Source organism: Anopheles cruzii, chromosome 2 (genome assembly GCF_943734635.1).
Source record: "Anopheles cruzii chromosome 2, idAnoCruzAS_RS32_06, whole genome shotgun sequence".
Classification (NCBI taxonomy): domain Eukaryota; kingdom Metazoa; phylum Arthropoda; class Insecta; order Diptera; family Culicidae; genus Anopheles; species Anopheles cruzii.
In genome coordinates, this window is record NC_069144.1 from 35,921,184 (window position 1) to 35,935,165 (window position 13,982).

The 13,982-nt window shown below is 48.8% G+C and overlaps 5 protein-coding genes across 6 annotated transcripts; 2 read left to right on the forward strand and 3 right to left on the reverse strand.

The window, feature by feature from the left end:
* On the forward strand, nt 1-2,743 carry LOC128267747 (DNA replication factor Cdt1). The gene is made up of 2 exons (XM_053004648.1): nt 1-833; nt 900-2,743. Exons 1-2 carry the CDS (start codon nt 28-30, stop codon nt 2,290-2,292), a joined length of 2,199 nt encoding a protein of 732 aa, XP_052860608.1. The 5' UTR covers nt 1-27; the 3' UTR covers nt 2,293-2,743.
* A 65-nt stretch (nt 2,744-2,808) lies between these two features.
* Nucleotides 2,809-3,706, reverse strand: LOC128267748 (oxidoreductase-like domain-containing protein 1). 2 transcript variants are annotated; one of them, XM_053004649.1, is made up of 3 exons: nt 3,606-3,706; nt 3,317-3,540; nt 2,809-3,254 (listed from the first exon to the last, which is right to left on the reverse strand). In XM_053004649.1, the coding sequence occupies exons 2-3, from the start codon at nt 3,437-3,439 to the stop codon at nt 3,045-3,047; spliced, it is 333 nt and encodes a 110-aa protein (XP_052860609.1). In that variant the 5' UTR covers nt 3,440-3,540; nt 3,606-3,706; the 3' UTR covers nt 2,809-3,044. The 2 variants fall into 2 exon arrangements, with proteins under 2 accessions (XP_052860609.1, XP_052860610.1); XM_053004650.1 differs by having other exon boundaries at nt 3,317-3,519; nt 3,606-3,702.
* Nucleotides 3,707-3,876: 170 nt separating this feature from the next.
* LOC128267745 (cohesin subunit SA-1) lies at nt 3,877-7,796 on the reverse strand. The gene is made up of 5 exons (XM_053004646.1): nt 7,720-7,796; nt 6,392-7,654; nt 4,803-6,303; nt 4,336-4,727; nt 3,877-4,265 (listed from the first exon to the last, which is right to left on the reverse strand). Exons 1-5 carry the CDS (start codon nt 7,794-7,796, stop codon nt 4,070-4,072), a joined length of 3,429 nt encoding a protein of 1,142 aa, XP_052860606.1. The 3' UTR covers nt 3,877-4,069.
* Nucleotides 7,797-8,272: 476 nt separating this feature from the next.
* Nucleotides 8,273-11,562, forward strand: LOC128268694 (alanine--tRNA ligase, mitochondrial). The gene is made up of 4 exons (XM_053005886.1): nt 8,273-8,842; nt 8,911-9,265; nt 9,323-9,462; nt 9,534-11,562. The coding sequence occupies exons 1-4, from the start codon at nt 8,304-8,306 to the stop codon at nt 11,560-11,562; spliced, it is 3,063 nt and encodes a 1,020-aa protein (XP_052861846.1). The 5' UTR covers nt 8,273-8,303.
* Nucleotides 11,563-11,693: 131 nt separating this feature from the next.
* Nucleotides 11,694-13,547, reverse strand: LOC128268696 (elongation factor Tu, mitochondrial). Its single transcript, XM_053005888.1, has 3 exons — nt 13,368-13,547; nt 12,411-13,270; nt 11,694-12,351 (listed from the first exon to the last, which is right to left on the reverse strand). The coding sequence occupies exons 1-3, from the start codon at nt 13,405-13,407 to the stop codon at nt 11,845-11,847; spliced, it is 1,407 nt and encodes a 468-aa protein (XP_052861848.1). The 5' UTR covers nt 13,408-13,547; the 3' UTR covers nt 11,694-11,844.
* Nucleotides 13,548-13,982: the final 435 nt, after the last annotated feature.

A 13,982-nucleotide genomic window follows, 5' to 3' on the forward strand; every position in this document is an offset into this window, starting at 1 on the left:
GTTTTTCCCAGTGCGTAAGGTATCAAGATGTCGCAGGCAACGGTGACATCTTATTTTAACACCCGCAAGCGTGCGGCTGTTGATCACTTGGGTGGTGCGCAAAGCAATAAGGTACTGCTGCTGGAAAACCCAGCTGTAGAAAGCATTGGAAACTTGACAAACAGTTCACAGAACTCGGATGATCACGAAAAGCTGCGTTATATATTTGCTAACACAACGAACTTCTCTTCAAAGAACAATGAGGCAGATGGCCAGAGTGTCGTTGTTCCATCGGATATGGCAGAGCTGGGTCGGCGGGTCACACGTGCATCACGGGCCATCAAGCGCATCGGGACGGTTGATTTGGACGAGAAAACGAAAGCTTTACTTTCCGCCGCCCAGCCGAAACTGGTGTCCTTTATTAAGAAAGGGAACCTCTCGCCTCAGAAGCGACAAAACACGCCCAATAGCCCCGCGAAGCAGCCGGTCGAATTGATGAACAAGTTGGCTTCACCGAAAAAACTAACCGACGGCCCGGCTCAGGAGGGAGCTGAGTTTTCTCCTCGAGACACCAACAAACAGCCGCAAAAGCAAAACGATGTTGCCAAAAAAATAACTTTGGCCAACACTGCGAAAGCTAAGGGTGCGCCGGGAGCAGCTCGCGGTCGGCTGATCGGCCATCCACGCTTCCCGGAATTCAACTCAAAGATGGCCGCCATACAGGAAGGAATGAGCGAAATAAAACGCTTACAAAAGCAGCGTCTCGAGGGGAAGCCAAAGCCGGCCGCAAATGCTGAAACTGTGTCGAAAAATCTTAAAGAATTCACCTCGCTCGAAATGGAGGTGATGGTCAGGTAAGGTGGTTTGGGACTGGGGTTCCGGCGGATTTGTGTCGTTAACATTCTTTTTTTTTGTTTCAGTCCCAAAAAAACTTTCACGAGTCCAACGAAAATGCTGAAGACGCCGACAAAAAACAGCACCAACATGAGCTCTGCAACGAAGAATGTTACACCGACGCGCCATTCGGCGCTTATGAGCCCCATCAAGGATCCATCAGCAGCCACTCCTGTTACAGCAAGCCCAAAGAAGGTGCCAGCATACCAACGGTACCACGCCTTGACGATTCCCGGTCTGCCGACGTTGCATCTTCCGTACAAATATCGATCGTTGCTGGAGCTTTTTAAGTGTATTGACACGGTGGTCGCGATGTTTCACAATCGCAAGGAGCAAATCACGTTTAAGAAACTCAAACCGGCCGTGCAAAGGATGGCTAGGAAGAATTTTTACGAGTCGCATCTGGCCCAGATAAAACACCTTTACCCAGAAGCGTTTTTGTTGAGCCTGGAAATGACGAAAAACTACGGCTCTGCCACGAAGCACGAGACGCACCAGCTCGTCATACGTCCAAACATTCAAGAGAAACCGACCGAGGACAAGGAAAAACACGATGTCGACTTTTTGCGCACGCTACAGAATCAAGCGATGAACTCGCACGTTATGATTGAGCGCCAACAACGGTTCCATCGTCTTCTGCTTGAGAAAGCAAAGGATGCCCATCAAGAATTTCTCGCGGCACGCGACCCTCCGTTATCGGTTGAGCGCGAAAAGATCGTTCGCTGGCACGAAGAGTTTGATGTCGAGAGCGCGTGCCCTGACATCGAACAAGTTGCCCTTCCTCAGCCACCAAATGTGGAAAAGTTTTCTTCGGCCAAAGATGTACTATCGACCGCAAGAAACTTGTTCAACTGTGGCACACCGCTCGAGAGGGCACTGCAAAGATTGGAAGAAAAGAAACGGCAGACTGCAACGACGACAGCCACTGCCAATCTCTCGATCATGGATGCAAGCGAGCACAATAAGCGCTCGGTCAGTGTCAAGCCGGAAGCAACTACTCGCATCACGGCGGATTATGATGTATTGAAAAACATTCCCAAAGCTCTGCTGGAAAAGATTCGAGCGAAGCAAGCGGCCAAAGCACTGGATCAGATGACGCGGCGCCCATCACAGGAGAAGGAAGCTATCAAGTACGGGCGGCTTCCGGAACTGGCGCGACACATAAGGAATGTGTTCGTTACCGAACGGAAGAATGTTTTGCCTCTGGAGACGCCGCTCGTGAAAATCGAAAACAGCTATCGTGGAAAGTTGACGCTGCAAGAGCTTGAAGAGCACATTCGACTGATTGCCCAGTTGGTACCATTCTGGCTGACGCTACCGGAAGTTCGGAAGGTGAAGTACGCCAAGATAGCCAAAGACTGCGACCTCTCTAAAGTTATCGGCGTCCTAGAGCAGAAAGCAAACGAAGCGGTAAAATAGCCCAGAATGTAGTGCGAATGAACTAACCAGCCTTTTACTTCCGGGTTTTCTCGGTTTTCCTTTTTGCATGTGACACAGTTAGAACTTCGATTATCTTTCATGATTGTATTATTACTCGACCAGAAGCAAAGGACGAATTAATAGATACAATTTGTTTGCTAATGTTTTCTTTTTACGCTTATACTATCTTACAGATTTACACTCCTTATCGATTTGACTTTTCGCATTGTTTTTCGATGTGTACTTCTTACGTTTTCTTTACATAGCATGTTTGTTTCGCACGGTTGAATATTGGATCTAATTTTTAACCGTACTTTATGACAATTGAATAACCAATAAATCAGCAATCAAAATGTTTTGTTTTTTTTTCAAAACGAAGCACATTGAGTGCTACTTTTTCAAGAATATAATTGATCGCAATCTGAACATTATCTTTCACTGAACGAATAAACGTATACCCGAAAAGATCGATTTCTTTGATCTTGTCCTATCATGAAAAAGAATTGAAAATACTCCTGAAAACAAGAAATCGTTGTTCTTATTATCTATATTACATATGGTTTATAACCTCCGGTGATAGAGTAGTCCGCAACGCAAGTCGTTGTCCTTCAGCTGGCCTGGATTCTCGAAACCGACGTGGCAAGGCGGGTGGTTGGCGCAGAGCCAATAGAACCATTTTACTACTTATAAATTAAGAACTAAAACAAATAATTGTAGATTGGGTTATTGTAAATCTGTCTACATGTGAGGTACTACGTAGAGGTATCGTCCTTCGTGGGCGGTATGTTCTGTAGTTCCATTTTGAGAAACATTTTCAAACTTGGGTCCGTGATTTTCTGCAATACAATCTCACGAGCAGCATCACCTCCGTCATCCAGAATTTTTGTCAGCTCAGCCGCGTACTGTATCCAAACGCAATTCTGACAGCCGGACATACAGCAAGTGGTTGGTTCGGGTGGAAGCTGCAACAGAGAAAGGCGTGCCCGTAAGATCTAGAATAGAGCTCTTCGGAAAGGCAGCCTACCTCAGGCACATTATCTGTTTTCGTTGCGTCAATGTCATCGCCGTTGCTCGAGCTTGATGCCCGCCGAGAGCCCAAACCCGATAAGTGGCTTATCAAACGTATGCGAAGTGTGGCGCTATTCATGTTCTCTTTGACCTTGTGGTTAGCGAACGATGCTTTCCACTGTAGCTAGTAGGCCATCCTGCTGTTACTTAACAAACACCCTGAGATACAGGACGGGTTTTCTAGAAGAATATTAGCAAATTTTCTCATCATTTACTATAAGTAAGGTAGTCACTACAGAACCTACATGTATAAACAAACTTTAAAAGAAAGCATTGCGAGTATATAGCAATTTTTAAACTAAATCTTACGAGCTCTCTTTGCGACCGTCTCTGCGAGATAACATATCAAAGCAGCTGATTTTGACATTTCGTCTGGCGGGAAGGTCACACTGCCTTGCGGTTGCTGAACATTTCGGAGCAATTTATTAGTCGATTAAAAAGATATTCGAAATCATTTCATTCACTAAACTTTTTACTGCGGTTATCAATAGTAGTTTTATTAAAAAGAACTCTCCTTCGGCGTATCCTTATGCTACACGAATAGATTATTGGTATATGGATAATTGCCATTTCGCCGGCGAAGTGATGTGAAGCGAAATAGCTTTAATGTGTGAATTAACGCAGCACAAGGCTTGCAGCATTTGAATCTGTACTTCTACATATTGCCCGATATTTTTGACACTCCATGGACCATGGATTAAGATGGATCCTAGTCTGAGGAAGATTCAGATTCGTCTTCCTGATCGGCGTCCTTCTTTCTGCGCGTATAAGCTCGCTTCGAGGGAACTGGTATCTGATCGGTTTCGCCGTGCAACAGTGAAACGCGATAGGTGACCAGAGGCTGCCAATCTTCCGAGCGACTCGATGGAATGCCCGCTTTTAGTCGACGTTCCAGGAAGGTTAAACTGAGTGTGAAGAAAAATGAAAGTTTTACTACCAGTCCTTCCATACCGTTACGAGATGCCCCATTCTTACATTAACTTTTTGTCCTGCTTTATGAGCTTGTTCGTCAGCTCGGCCAACACCTCCAGAAAGGCGATGCACGGGGGAGCCGCCGATGGATCTTCGTGGGCTTCGTTCGGTGTTGTCACGGCAAAGTAGATTCCAGCACGATGGAACACGGTGATGGCTTCCCGATTTTTCACGGCATCCAATCCAAACGAGAGCGCAAAACGCTTGGCAAGTTCCTTCAGGTCCAGGAACTCTTGCGAGTTGCGCAACACGCGCTGGCCATCTCCGATCGTTTCCTGCAGCTCTTGGAACAGTTTAATCAAACTCCAACACATCGTCATCGAACAGTTTACTTTGTTGATTTCACGCGTTTTGCCCAGCGTCGTTTTGATGATATCCCCGTACTCGTCGTAATGCTGCGTAAGGAAAGAAAGGAATGCGGCGAATCGTTCTGTATGTCCACAGATCGTGCGACTTCAAGGTCTACTTACACGCAGATAGTGTTTGAAAATGTCCGCTGCTGCTTTGATCGGTAGAATGTTGTAAACGATCAGCTTACAGTAAGCGGCCAGAAAACTGCGGCGCTTGTGAAGCTCCTCGATGCGGGTCTCGTCGTGGCCTTCTTCCTGCTCGGTAGAAAAAACCGTCGCCTGAACAAACTCGTTCAGCAGCGCGTGTTGTTCTTCGGTAGGTGCACAGACCAAAGTTTGTACGTTCTCGTCGGCATGACTACGAAGCTGATCGGAAAATACCACCAGAAGATCACAGATCGACGAGTAGGCCGCTTCACGAACGGAGGACTCGCGGTCGAAGCGCACCAGATGGCTGCAGGCCGCTAGGTACTTGTGTAAGTCGCGATTCAGTTCGTGTGCTTCCTGTGCGGCCTGCGACCGGTCCATGGTCGTTTCGAGATGAAACAAACCCCAGTTGATCGAGAAGAAGCATGCTTCGATGCAGTACACAAGTGCCTCTTTCGGTATACCATCCTGCTGGCTGCCATCTTCGGCATTAGCTAGCGCAATCCGTTCCTCGATGTCCTGATACAGCGAAGCGAACAGATTCCAAGTGTTGAGATTGTGACACGAATACAAAATAGACACCTTCTTCAGTGAAATGTTAACATTGTAGATCTCATCCTCATTCGGTATCTCATCGCCAGCAATCAGCGTCCTGTAATCATCAATCGCTTCCTTGTAACGCGTAACGCACTCATCAATGACATTCGATCGTGCCAAATCACAGCGCGCATAAATCGCACTGCCCTCGGTGCACAGGAATTCGAGGGTTTTGGCGCACGTTTCCAACACCTCACGGTCGACGTGCGTTGACATAACGTGCGTCATTTTGTCCAGCAGTGCCTGTAGGTTCGCTTCCTGTCGCGATGTTGTAAATAGCTCGATATCAAAGTGTTGCGGGATGGCCAGCAGGTTGGTCAACTTCTCCCCGTCCGCACTGTAGCGATGGAGAAGTAGCGGTAGCTTCTGAATGAAATGCTCCGTCAACCGCTGCTTATCATCCTGCACCTGTTTGATCTCCTTGGCGCTCAGTGTCATTTTGCGGCTACTGCCGCGTCCCACTGGTGGCTCCCCGGTAGCCGATTGGCGCACCGCACTCACCATAATCTCGATCAGCGTGGACTCTTGCTTGTTGTCAAGAGTTTCCTCCATTGGGCCTGCCTCTTCGAGCAACAGATCCGTGTAGCACTCCCAATCTTTTAACATTGGATTACTGTCGATGAAAGAATCAACGAGGTAAGCGCCGTGCTCGTGTAACTCGGATTCGATAAAGAACTGCACCAAATCGCGCAGAAGGGGCGTGTTCGGGAGTCGCTTCTTTCCGCTCCGAGTGTACGTGACTGGGGCGTTCACATCTAAGCAGAATAGACGAACGTTCAAAAATTCGGCTGCCGCCTGTGCTACTCCGCGGTGGGAAGAGTACACCAACTCGTACACGATTTCACAATCCTTATCCGTTAGAATGTCCTGGTGGCTTCTGCAGGTTGGTGAGTTGTAAGAAATATGATGAAAGATTTCGATACAATAAGGTAAATGAAAAAAACAGAATAAATGTCTATACATACTTGAGGATGTTGATAACTAGTTTGACCGCATGTACAGCCGCTTCGTACTCCTTGTCGAGCGTCATCGCTACGATACGATCCTTGAATTTCGACGTAAACAGCTCCAGCTTTCCCTTGAGTTCCTCATTCTCGTACAGTGGTAGAAGGGCCTGCAGACACTTTAGGCGCACGTCCCCCACCTTGTCGTGAAGCGTCCAGCCGATGTACTTGAGGTACGAATCGTCCAGAAAGTTGGACGAAAACTTCATCATCCAAATGCCGATCTCGGACATGCAGATGGCCCGAATGTCCGGCAGTGTGTCGCGGTAACGGTGCACAAACACCGACTTGAACATGTACGTTAACATGTTCTTTATTTCGTCCATGTTTTCCTCCAGTTCCGTTCGTCGGGCCATCAGTGTTTCCACACGGTCAGGGGCTCGCTTTTCGCGGGACTTTGTCCTCTCTACGTCGTACTGCCGAGCGGCGTTGTCGAAATGAATCGACACGAGAAGCGCTACATCGACAAGGGCCGTCATCAGCTTCATGGCCGCCAGTGTAGCCGTGTGCCGAAAAGCTCGCACCTGCGAATCCGACAGCCCGGTCAGTAGTGAAATTACATTATCCATCAGAAACTGATCGTAGATGATCGAGTACTGGCACTGTTTCACGAGCGTTTGTACAAAGTCACAAAAGTTCATCTTGAACTTTTTCCACTGCTGGCCGGACATCATCAGGGGATATTCGTGGCTGTCCTCGTCGAACTCTTCGGTCATCTTGCGGATAATGGCCGTGTGCTCCATGTTCTGCTGCATATCGGGCGTGATCTTGCCCTTGCAGCCGCTCGCGTGCACGAAAAAGTTCATCAGTGCAATCAGTGCCGAGTCCTTGTCCGCCTTGTAGCGCTCGATCCAATCGTCCACGATGGTCGCGATTGATTGCTTCGAGTGGCGCAGGATGTAGTAAAGGCTTGATTCGTCGGTGGTACTTTCTCGATCGGTCACAACTACACGCTCCTCTCGCTCCTGGTAAACACGCACCGGTTTCTCACTCGGCTCTTTCGGCACCACCTCCTTCGGCTTTCGTCCGGGGGCTTTGCGTTTTTTCTGGTGTTCCTTTTCGAAAAAGAAATCATCGTCGTCATCCTCGATGATCGGCGCCTTCAGTGGGACTCCGCCACGGGCCCGCAAACGGGTCATTCGGCCACGGGAAGGTTCTCCCGTTTCTTCTGGCGGTGCGGCATCATCATGGCCTCCAGAAGACCAACTTTCATTGTGTGGTTCACTGCGATTGCACAATTCAAAGAGGTAATTGCATCCGAAACGCGGCTGTGAATGTTTTTAACTTACCTCTGATACAATTGCTCCGGCTCTTCAAACGGAGGAGGCTCATTCATGCGAATTCTTTTCCCCCCGCGACGATGCATTTTGGCCGACTAACAGTACTCTCGAGTATCCAGTAATAAGTACTACACTTGCTAGGACCTCACCGTTACATTTAAGAATCTGGGATCAATAGGAAATTGAGAGAGATTCGCAAGAAAAGCGTCCTCAAGAAGCTAACGACGCACAACAAAAATATGTCAATGTTTGCTGCGAAACTGTCATGGCCGCCATGTTGCGATGCCCATGCAGCAAAACTGATGTTGTTTCTCGTTGCGAATGATCGAACTTAAAAAAATTGATTAATTCAAATTTCAATTCGTCTAGGACTTGACGAAATCTAAAGGTAGCGGAATTCAACCCTTCGGATTGATTGTGATAATAAATCATAAAATACGCATTAGGTTTTCATTTGTATTTTTCTTTGGTTGTCACAAAACAAAATGTAAACAAATGGGCTTAACCTGCAAAAGTGTCACTCCCTCAGGTGATTCCTCTTCCATCGGTCGCCGGGGTTGTTGTATAATATTTGTGATCAAAGGCCGCAAACAATGATTTTTCGATTGTTTTTCACACCACGAACTTGGAGGCCGGCAGTTCGCGGCGTGCGCCACCTATCGGGTTCCCGAGCCGGTCCAAGTGCAAATGAAATACGGCATCAGTTTATTGACTACTTCACTGTGAAACACAACCATCGGCTGGTGCGTTCGAGTTCGCTGGTCCCCTTTAGCGATAGTACAATTGCGTTCGTCAATGCTGGCATGAATCAGTTCAAGAACGTGTTTCTCGGCACCTCCGATCCACCGTGGCCGCGTGCCGTCAATTCGCAAAAGTGTGTCCGAGTCGGTGGAAAGCATAACGATCTGTCCGTCGTTGGCACGGACAGCTATCATCACACGTTCTTCGAAATGCTGGGCAACTGGTCGTTCGGAGACTATTTCAAACAGGAAGCTTGCCAGATGGCTTGGGATTTGTTGAAAAATGTCTACCGGATCGATATGGACCGGGTGTACGTGACATACTTTGGTGGTGATGCAAATCTTAACGTTCCGGCTGACGAAGAGTGCCGGGAGATTTGGTTGTCCCTTGGGTATGTATGTTCTTTCATTTCAATGGCCCGTGTGTTCGTAATACAAATGTGACCTCTACTTATTAAAGCATTCCCCGTGAAAGGGTTCTTCCGTTTGGTACACGGGATAACTTTTGGGAAATGGGTCAGAGTGGGCCATGTGGTCCGTGCACGGAAGTACATCTCGATCTTTCCGACCAGTACAAGGATACAGCCAGCAGACGACAGTTGGTAAATGCTGGCATGGCCGACCTCACAGAGATTTGGAACATCGTTTTTATACAGTACAACCGATCGCTCGATGGCGCAGGAACTATCCGAAATCTACCTCAGCATCACGTGGACACGGGAATGGGCCTTGAGCGACTCGTTGCCCACTTGCAGGGAAAGCACAGCAACTATGATACCGATCTGTTTTCACCGATCTTCCAGCGAATTCAACAGGTAAATAACCATTCGTCGGAGACCTGTTCAATCTTTGTAATGGTGTATTTGGTTTAGGTGACCAAAAAAGTTCCCTATGGTGGAAGCTTTACGCACAACAGTGCCCAGTACGAGTTGGACACCGCGTACAGGATGATGGCTGACCATAGTCGCCTGATAACGGCTTGTTTGGCTGATGGGATGTTTCCATCGCAAAAGTGAGGATAGCTGAGGTTGATGGCGCGAAAATGTTTACTTTTACTAATAGCGTTATTGTCTCGATTTGCAGTCACAAGCTTCGGCGGATCATAAGGAAGTCTCTCGCACTGGCTGCAGGCACATTCGAGTGTCTCGATTTACTTCAAAAGACGGTTCCAGCCGTTGTCGAAGTGTTGGGCGACGTATATCCGGAAATGGCCAACAATTTGCCAATTGTTTTACAGATTCTCGATCATGAGCAACGTTCCTACGAAAAGCTGTGTTCGAAACGATCCTCAGAAACCACCGCACTCATGAAGCGCTTTCCCGGTCTCGACGAATCTGAAGTTTTGGAGCATGCTGGACTTGCCGCTGCCATCAAGGAACTTGTACAGTCAAACGCCAGTAGACTCGATGGAGAGAAGATTCACAAAATGTACGATACGTACGGGTTGGACGAGGAGCTACTTGAAAAGTTGGGCGAAATGTTGAAATTTTCACTCGACTTCCGGGATTACGAGCGGTATGTTGTCGAACTGAAGCAAGGATTCAAACACGAGCTAGCGAGTCGCTTGGAAGAGCGGTTGTCAACGTTTGAACAGCTCAAGGGCAGCATCGAAGGAGCTCATGTTAAGCCTACTCGGACAGAGCAAAGGTATAACTATGCATTCAATGCACAGAAGCACATTTATGATGTGGCACCGTGCACGACGCGGGTTACTATGTTGCTCGATGATGCCGCTCGTAATCTTTGGCATGTGGTGACGGCACAAAGTAACTTTTACTGTGAATCCGGCGGTCAACAGAGTGATGCCGGGAAGCTGACAATCCTTCGGGAAGGCAGCGCAGGTAATATCTCCGGTGAGATATCGTCGGTTAACGAGCACAAAGGCTTTATCGTCCACTCGATTGCGAAGCAACCGGGTGTGACGCTCTCTGTCGGTGATCATGTCGTGCTTCAGGTGGATACTGCCAGAAGAACGATGCTCACATTTAACCACACGGCTACCCATTTGTTGAATGCGATCGTCCGGAGCGTTGTCCCACATCCAATGTGTCAACGATCCAGCAGCGTGTGGGAGAAGGGACTACGGTTGGAACTTGCCGTTAGTGGGGAAAAGATTACGCTCGATCAAATACGAACGATCGAGACGGAAATCCGTGCTGTTATTGCTCGAAATGAACCAGTGAGCGTGCGGGTTTGCAATGCATCCGAGTTGGACACCGCGTCCGTAACAACCATTCCGGGTGAAACCTATCCCGAACGGGGATTGCGCGTAGTGTCCATTGGCGGCAAAACTTCGCAAGAGCTATGCTGTGGAACTCACGCCACCAGTACCGGTGAGCTGCAAGACTTTGCCATAACGAATGTGACCCAGTCAAAGAACGGTTGTTTTGCGTTCCATGCTTGCGCTGGGCCGGCGGCCACGAAAGCACACTTTCTCGGCAAACAGATACAGAACGATGTGGCTCAGCTGCAGCAAGACGCGGAACAGAACGAGGCTCAAGAGAACATTACGATCATCGAAACACGCATGCAACGACTGAAGAATGTATTGCTGACCGGGATGGATAATAACATTCACTTGCCATATTGCGTACGTCAACGATGCCTCGATGTGATCGGGTCACTGTACCAAAGGCTGAAAGATCGTTCTCGCGAATCACTACGTGAACTAGTCGACATTGAGATGCGGAATCTGATGGAGCAGCGCCCAGCGACCAGCGAAAAGCATCGTTTCATCGTACACTTCCTCGAGTGTTCCAGCATTCTCGACGAGGTGCAGCTGAGCAAGGCAACACGATACTGCCCTGATCGACCGATTCTGGTCATTAGCATTACCGACAACCAGGTGAAAGCGAGGGCGACCATTCCGAAGGGGTTCGTTAGCGATCGCTTCACCGCAGAACGGTGGCTGGCGCAGGTGGCGCACGAATTCCGGGCACAAACCGCTGCTCCGAAGGGTCAGAATCCGGCTGAAGTTTGCAACATGAAGGCGCGCAAGGTGACGATGTCACACTTTGAGACGATGCTCGAAAATGCCCTGCGTGAAGCAAAGCGTTACGCGGAAGAAAACTTCCATCAAACGGCCCAAAGCCCGATACAGTTGAAGGAATAAATGGCGGGGTCGTCGTCGAGTCCGACGAACTGTTTTGTTATGAATTGTTTACTCATGGTGGTTGATAATTCCGATGGTTTGAATTTGGTCTTACTGCACGATGATAGGAATTAGTCGCTTTACTTTTGGTTTTGGATCTCACCCTGCCTATCGATTGGGTGGAACAGTTTAATTTTCCATTTTTTTCCATTCTAAACAACTAGCTTACCGGGTTTCGTTCACTTAGCTTAACAGACACACACCGACACTTTGGAGCTCGTAGCAAAATGGCCTTCTGGCGGTTTACGCTTTGGCACCTGCCGCTTTTTCACGGGCCTTCTTGCCCTCCGTCAGCGATAGTCGCTCCTTTTCGGAAAGCGGTGTCAGTAGGTTCGTGACGACACCCGTACCGAGCGTAATGTGACCGTCACGGAGGGTAAAGCGCTGGCCCTGTTCCAGCACCATCGGTCTCATCAGCCGCAACTGCAGCTTAGCGTCTTCGCCGGGCATCACCATGTCCTTACCGGGAATGATCACCTGCGTCGCACAGTCCCAAGTGCGGGAAAACATTTGCAACTGGATAAAGCTGGTGAATGGTCTGTGGCGGCCGCCCTCATCCTTGCTGAGAATGTACACCTGCGCCTCGAAGTTATCGTTTGCCTTCATCGTACCCGGCTTGCACATGACCATGCCACGCTTGATGTCATCACGTTTAATGCCTCTCACCAGTGCTCCGAGCTGATCGCCGGCGTGTGCTTCTTCGAGAATTTTGTGGAACATCTCGACTCCGGTGATGGTGGATTTGATAACCTGTAAAACCACGGTCGCATCAGGTGTCTGCTTCAACTCGCAGCTCTCGAATCACATACCTTATTGTAGCCAACAAATTCACATTCTTGACCCTTCTTCACCGTTCCACGCTCCAAACGTCCCGTCACTACCGTACCACGGCCGGGAATACTGTGCACCGATTCAACCGGCAACAGGAATGGTTTGTCCAGCTCGCGTACCGGTGTCGGAACGTATTTGTCAACCTCCTCGAGCAGCTTCATCACCGCGTTGGCTCCCATTTCTGGTTCGCGGCCTTCGAGCGCACACAGGGCCGAACCCTTAATCACCGGTACATTATCACCGTCGAAGCCCATCTCCGACATTAGCTCACGAATTTCCATCTCGACCAGGTCCACCATCTCCTGATCGGCCGCGTCCACCTTGTTGATAAAAACCACAATGTAGTTCACGCCGATTTGCTTCGCTAGCAGCAAATGTTCCCGGGTCTGCGGCATAGCACCGTCCGTGGCGGCCACCACCAGAATCGCACCGTCCATCTGCGCCGTGCCGGTGATCATGTTTTTGATGTAATCGGCGTGCCCGGGACAGTCGGTGTGACCGTAGTGACGGCTTTCCGTCTGGTACTCGATGTGAGCCACATTGATCGTGATGCCGCGGGCCTTCTCCTCCGGTGCGTTGTCGATATCGGAATACTTTTTGCTTTCCGCCAGATCCTTATCGGCCAGCACCTTCGTAATTGCGGCCGTCAGCGTCGTTTTGCCGTGATCGACGTGCCCGATCGTTCCGACGTTGCAGTGTGGTTTGTCGCGCTTGAACACCTCCTTCTCGGCGTAAAATCTCACCGGAACGGCATGCGATTGCAGCACCGCCGCACCATTACGTGCAATGTGCAGTCCGCTGCCTACGGACAGGATCTGGGCGACCGTCTTCCTCGCGACTGTACCATCCCGGCCGAAGCATAAAAACGATACAAGGAAATGATTACTGCTTTAACCTCACTTTTCATGCGATCGCGGTCGCTCTTCTTCACTTACTCGGGCTCAGTGCGGCTCGCAGGGCCAGATACGTCGACATGGCGAGTACGTCGAGAAGAGAAAAGCAGACAGCTTTTTCGAATCTACGGTACAAAAAGTAACAATACCCGGTACGGAACACTAAAACTGATTTTCGAGAGAAAATTTTTCACTTTCTTGCGCAAGAACACTTCTCGCCGATTTTGACGTTTCTCGCATATGACAGCGCGCGGTGACCAGAACTTGGTGTGCCAGTGTGGCCAGACAAGCCAGTATCACAAAATGTGTTCGTGAATGCTCAAAAATACACAAATTCCTGTTTCTTTCCATGCTATGTAGCTATACGAGGAAATTTCCAAATGATGAGGTGAATTTAGAATATAACGTGTAAATTTAATGAACCATTTTCACCCGAGAATCGTTGCTGAAGATGCTTGTAAATTTCCAACAAAAGGAGTGTATCACTCAATCCTGCAATGTAAACGGATTGTTTTGTTATTAAAATTTTGTTCGCAGCAAATTCAATTTCCAATGTGCCTTCGGGATTTTTCGCAAGTTGACTTCGGCTTTTTTCGGAATTTTCGCAACTTGACTCGGGTGTCAGGTTCGTCATCAAAGTTAGGTTCGCAGTGTCTT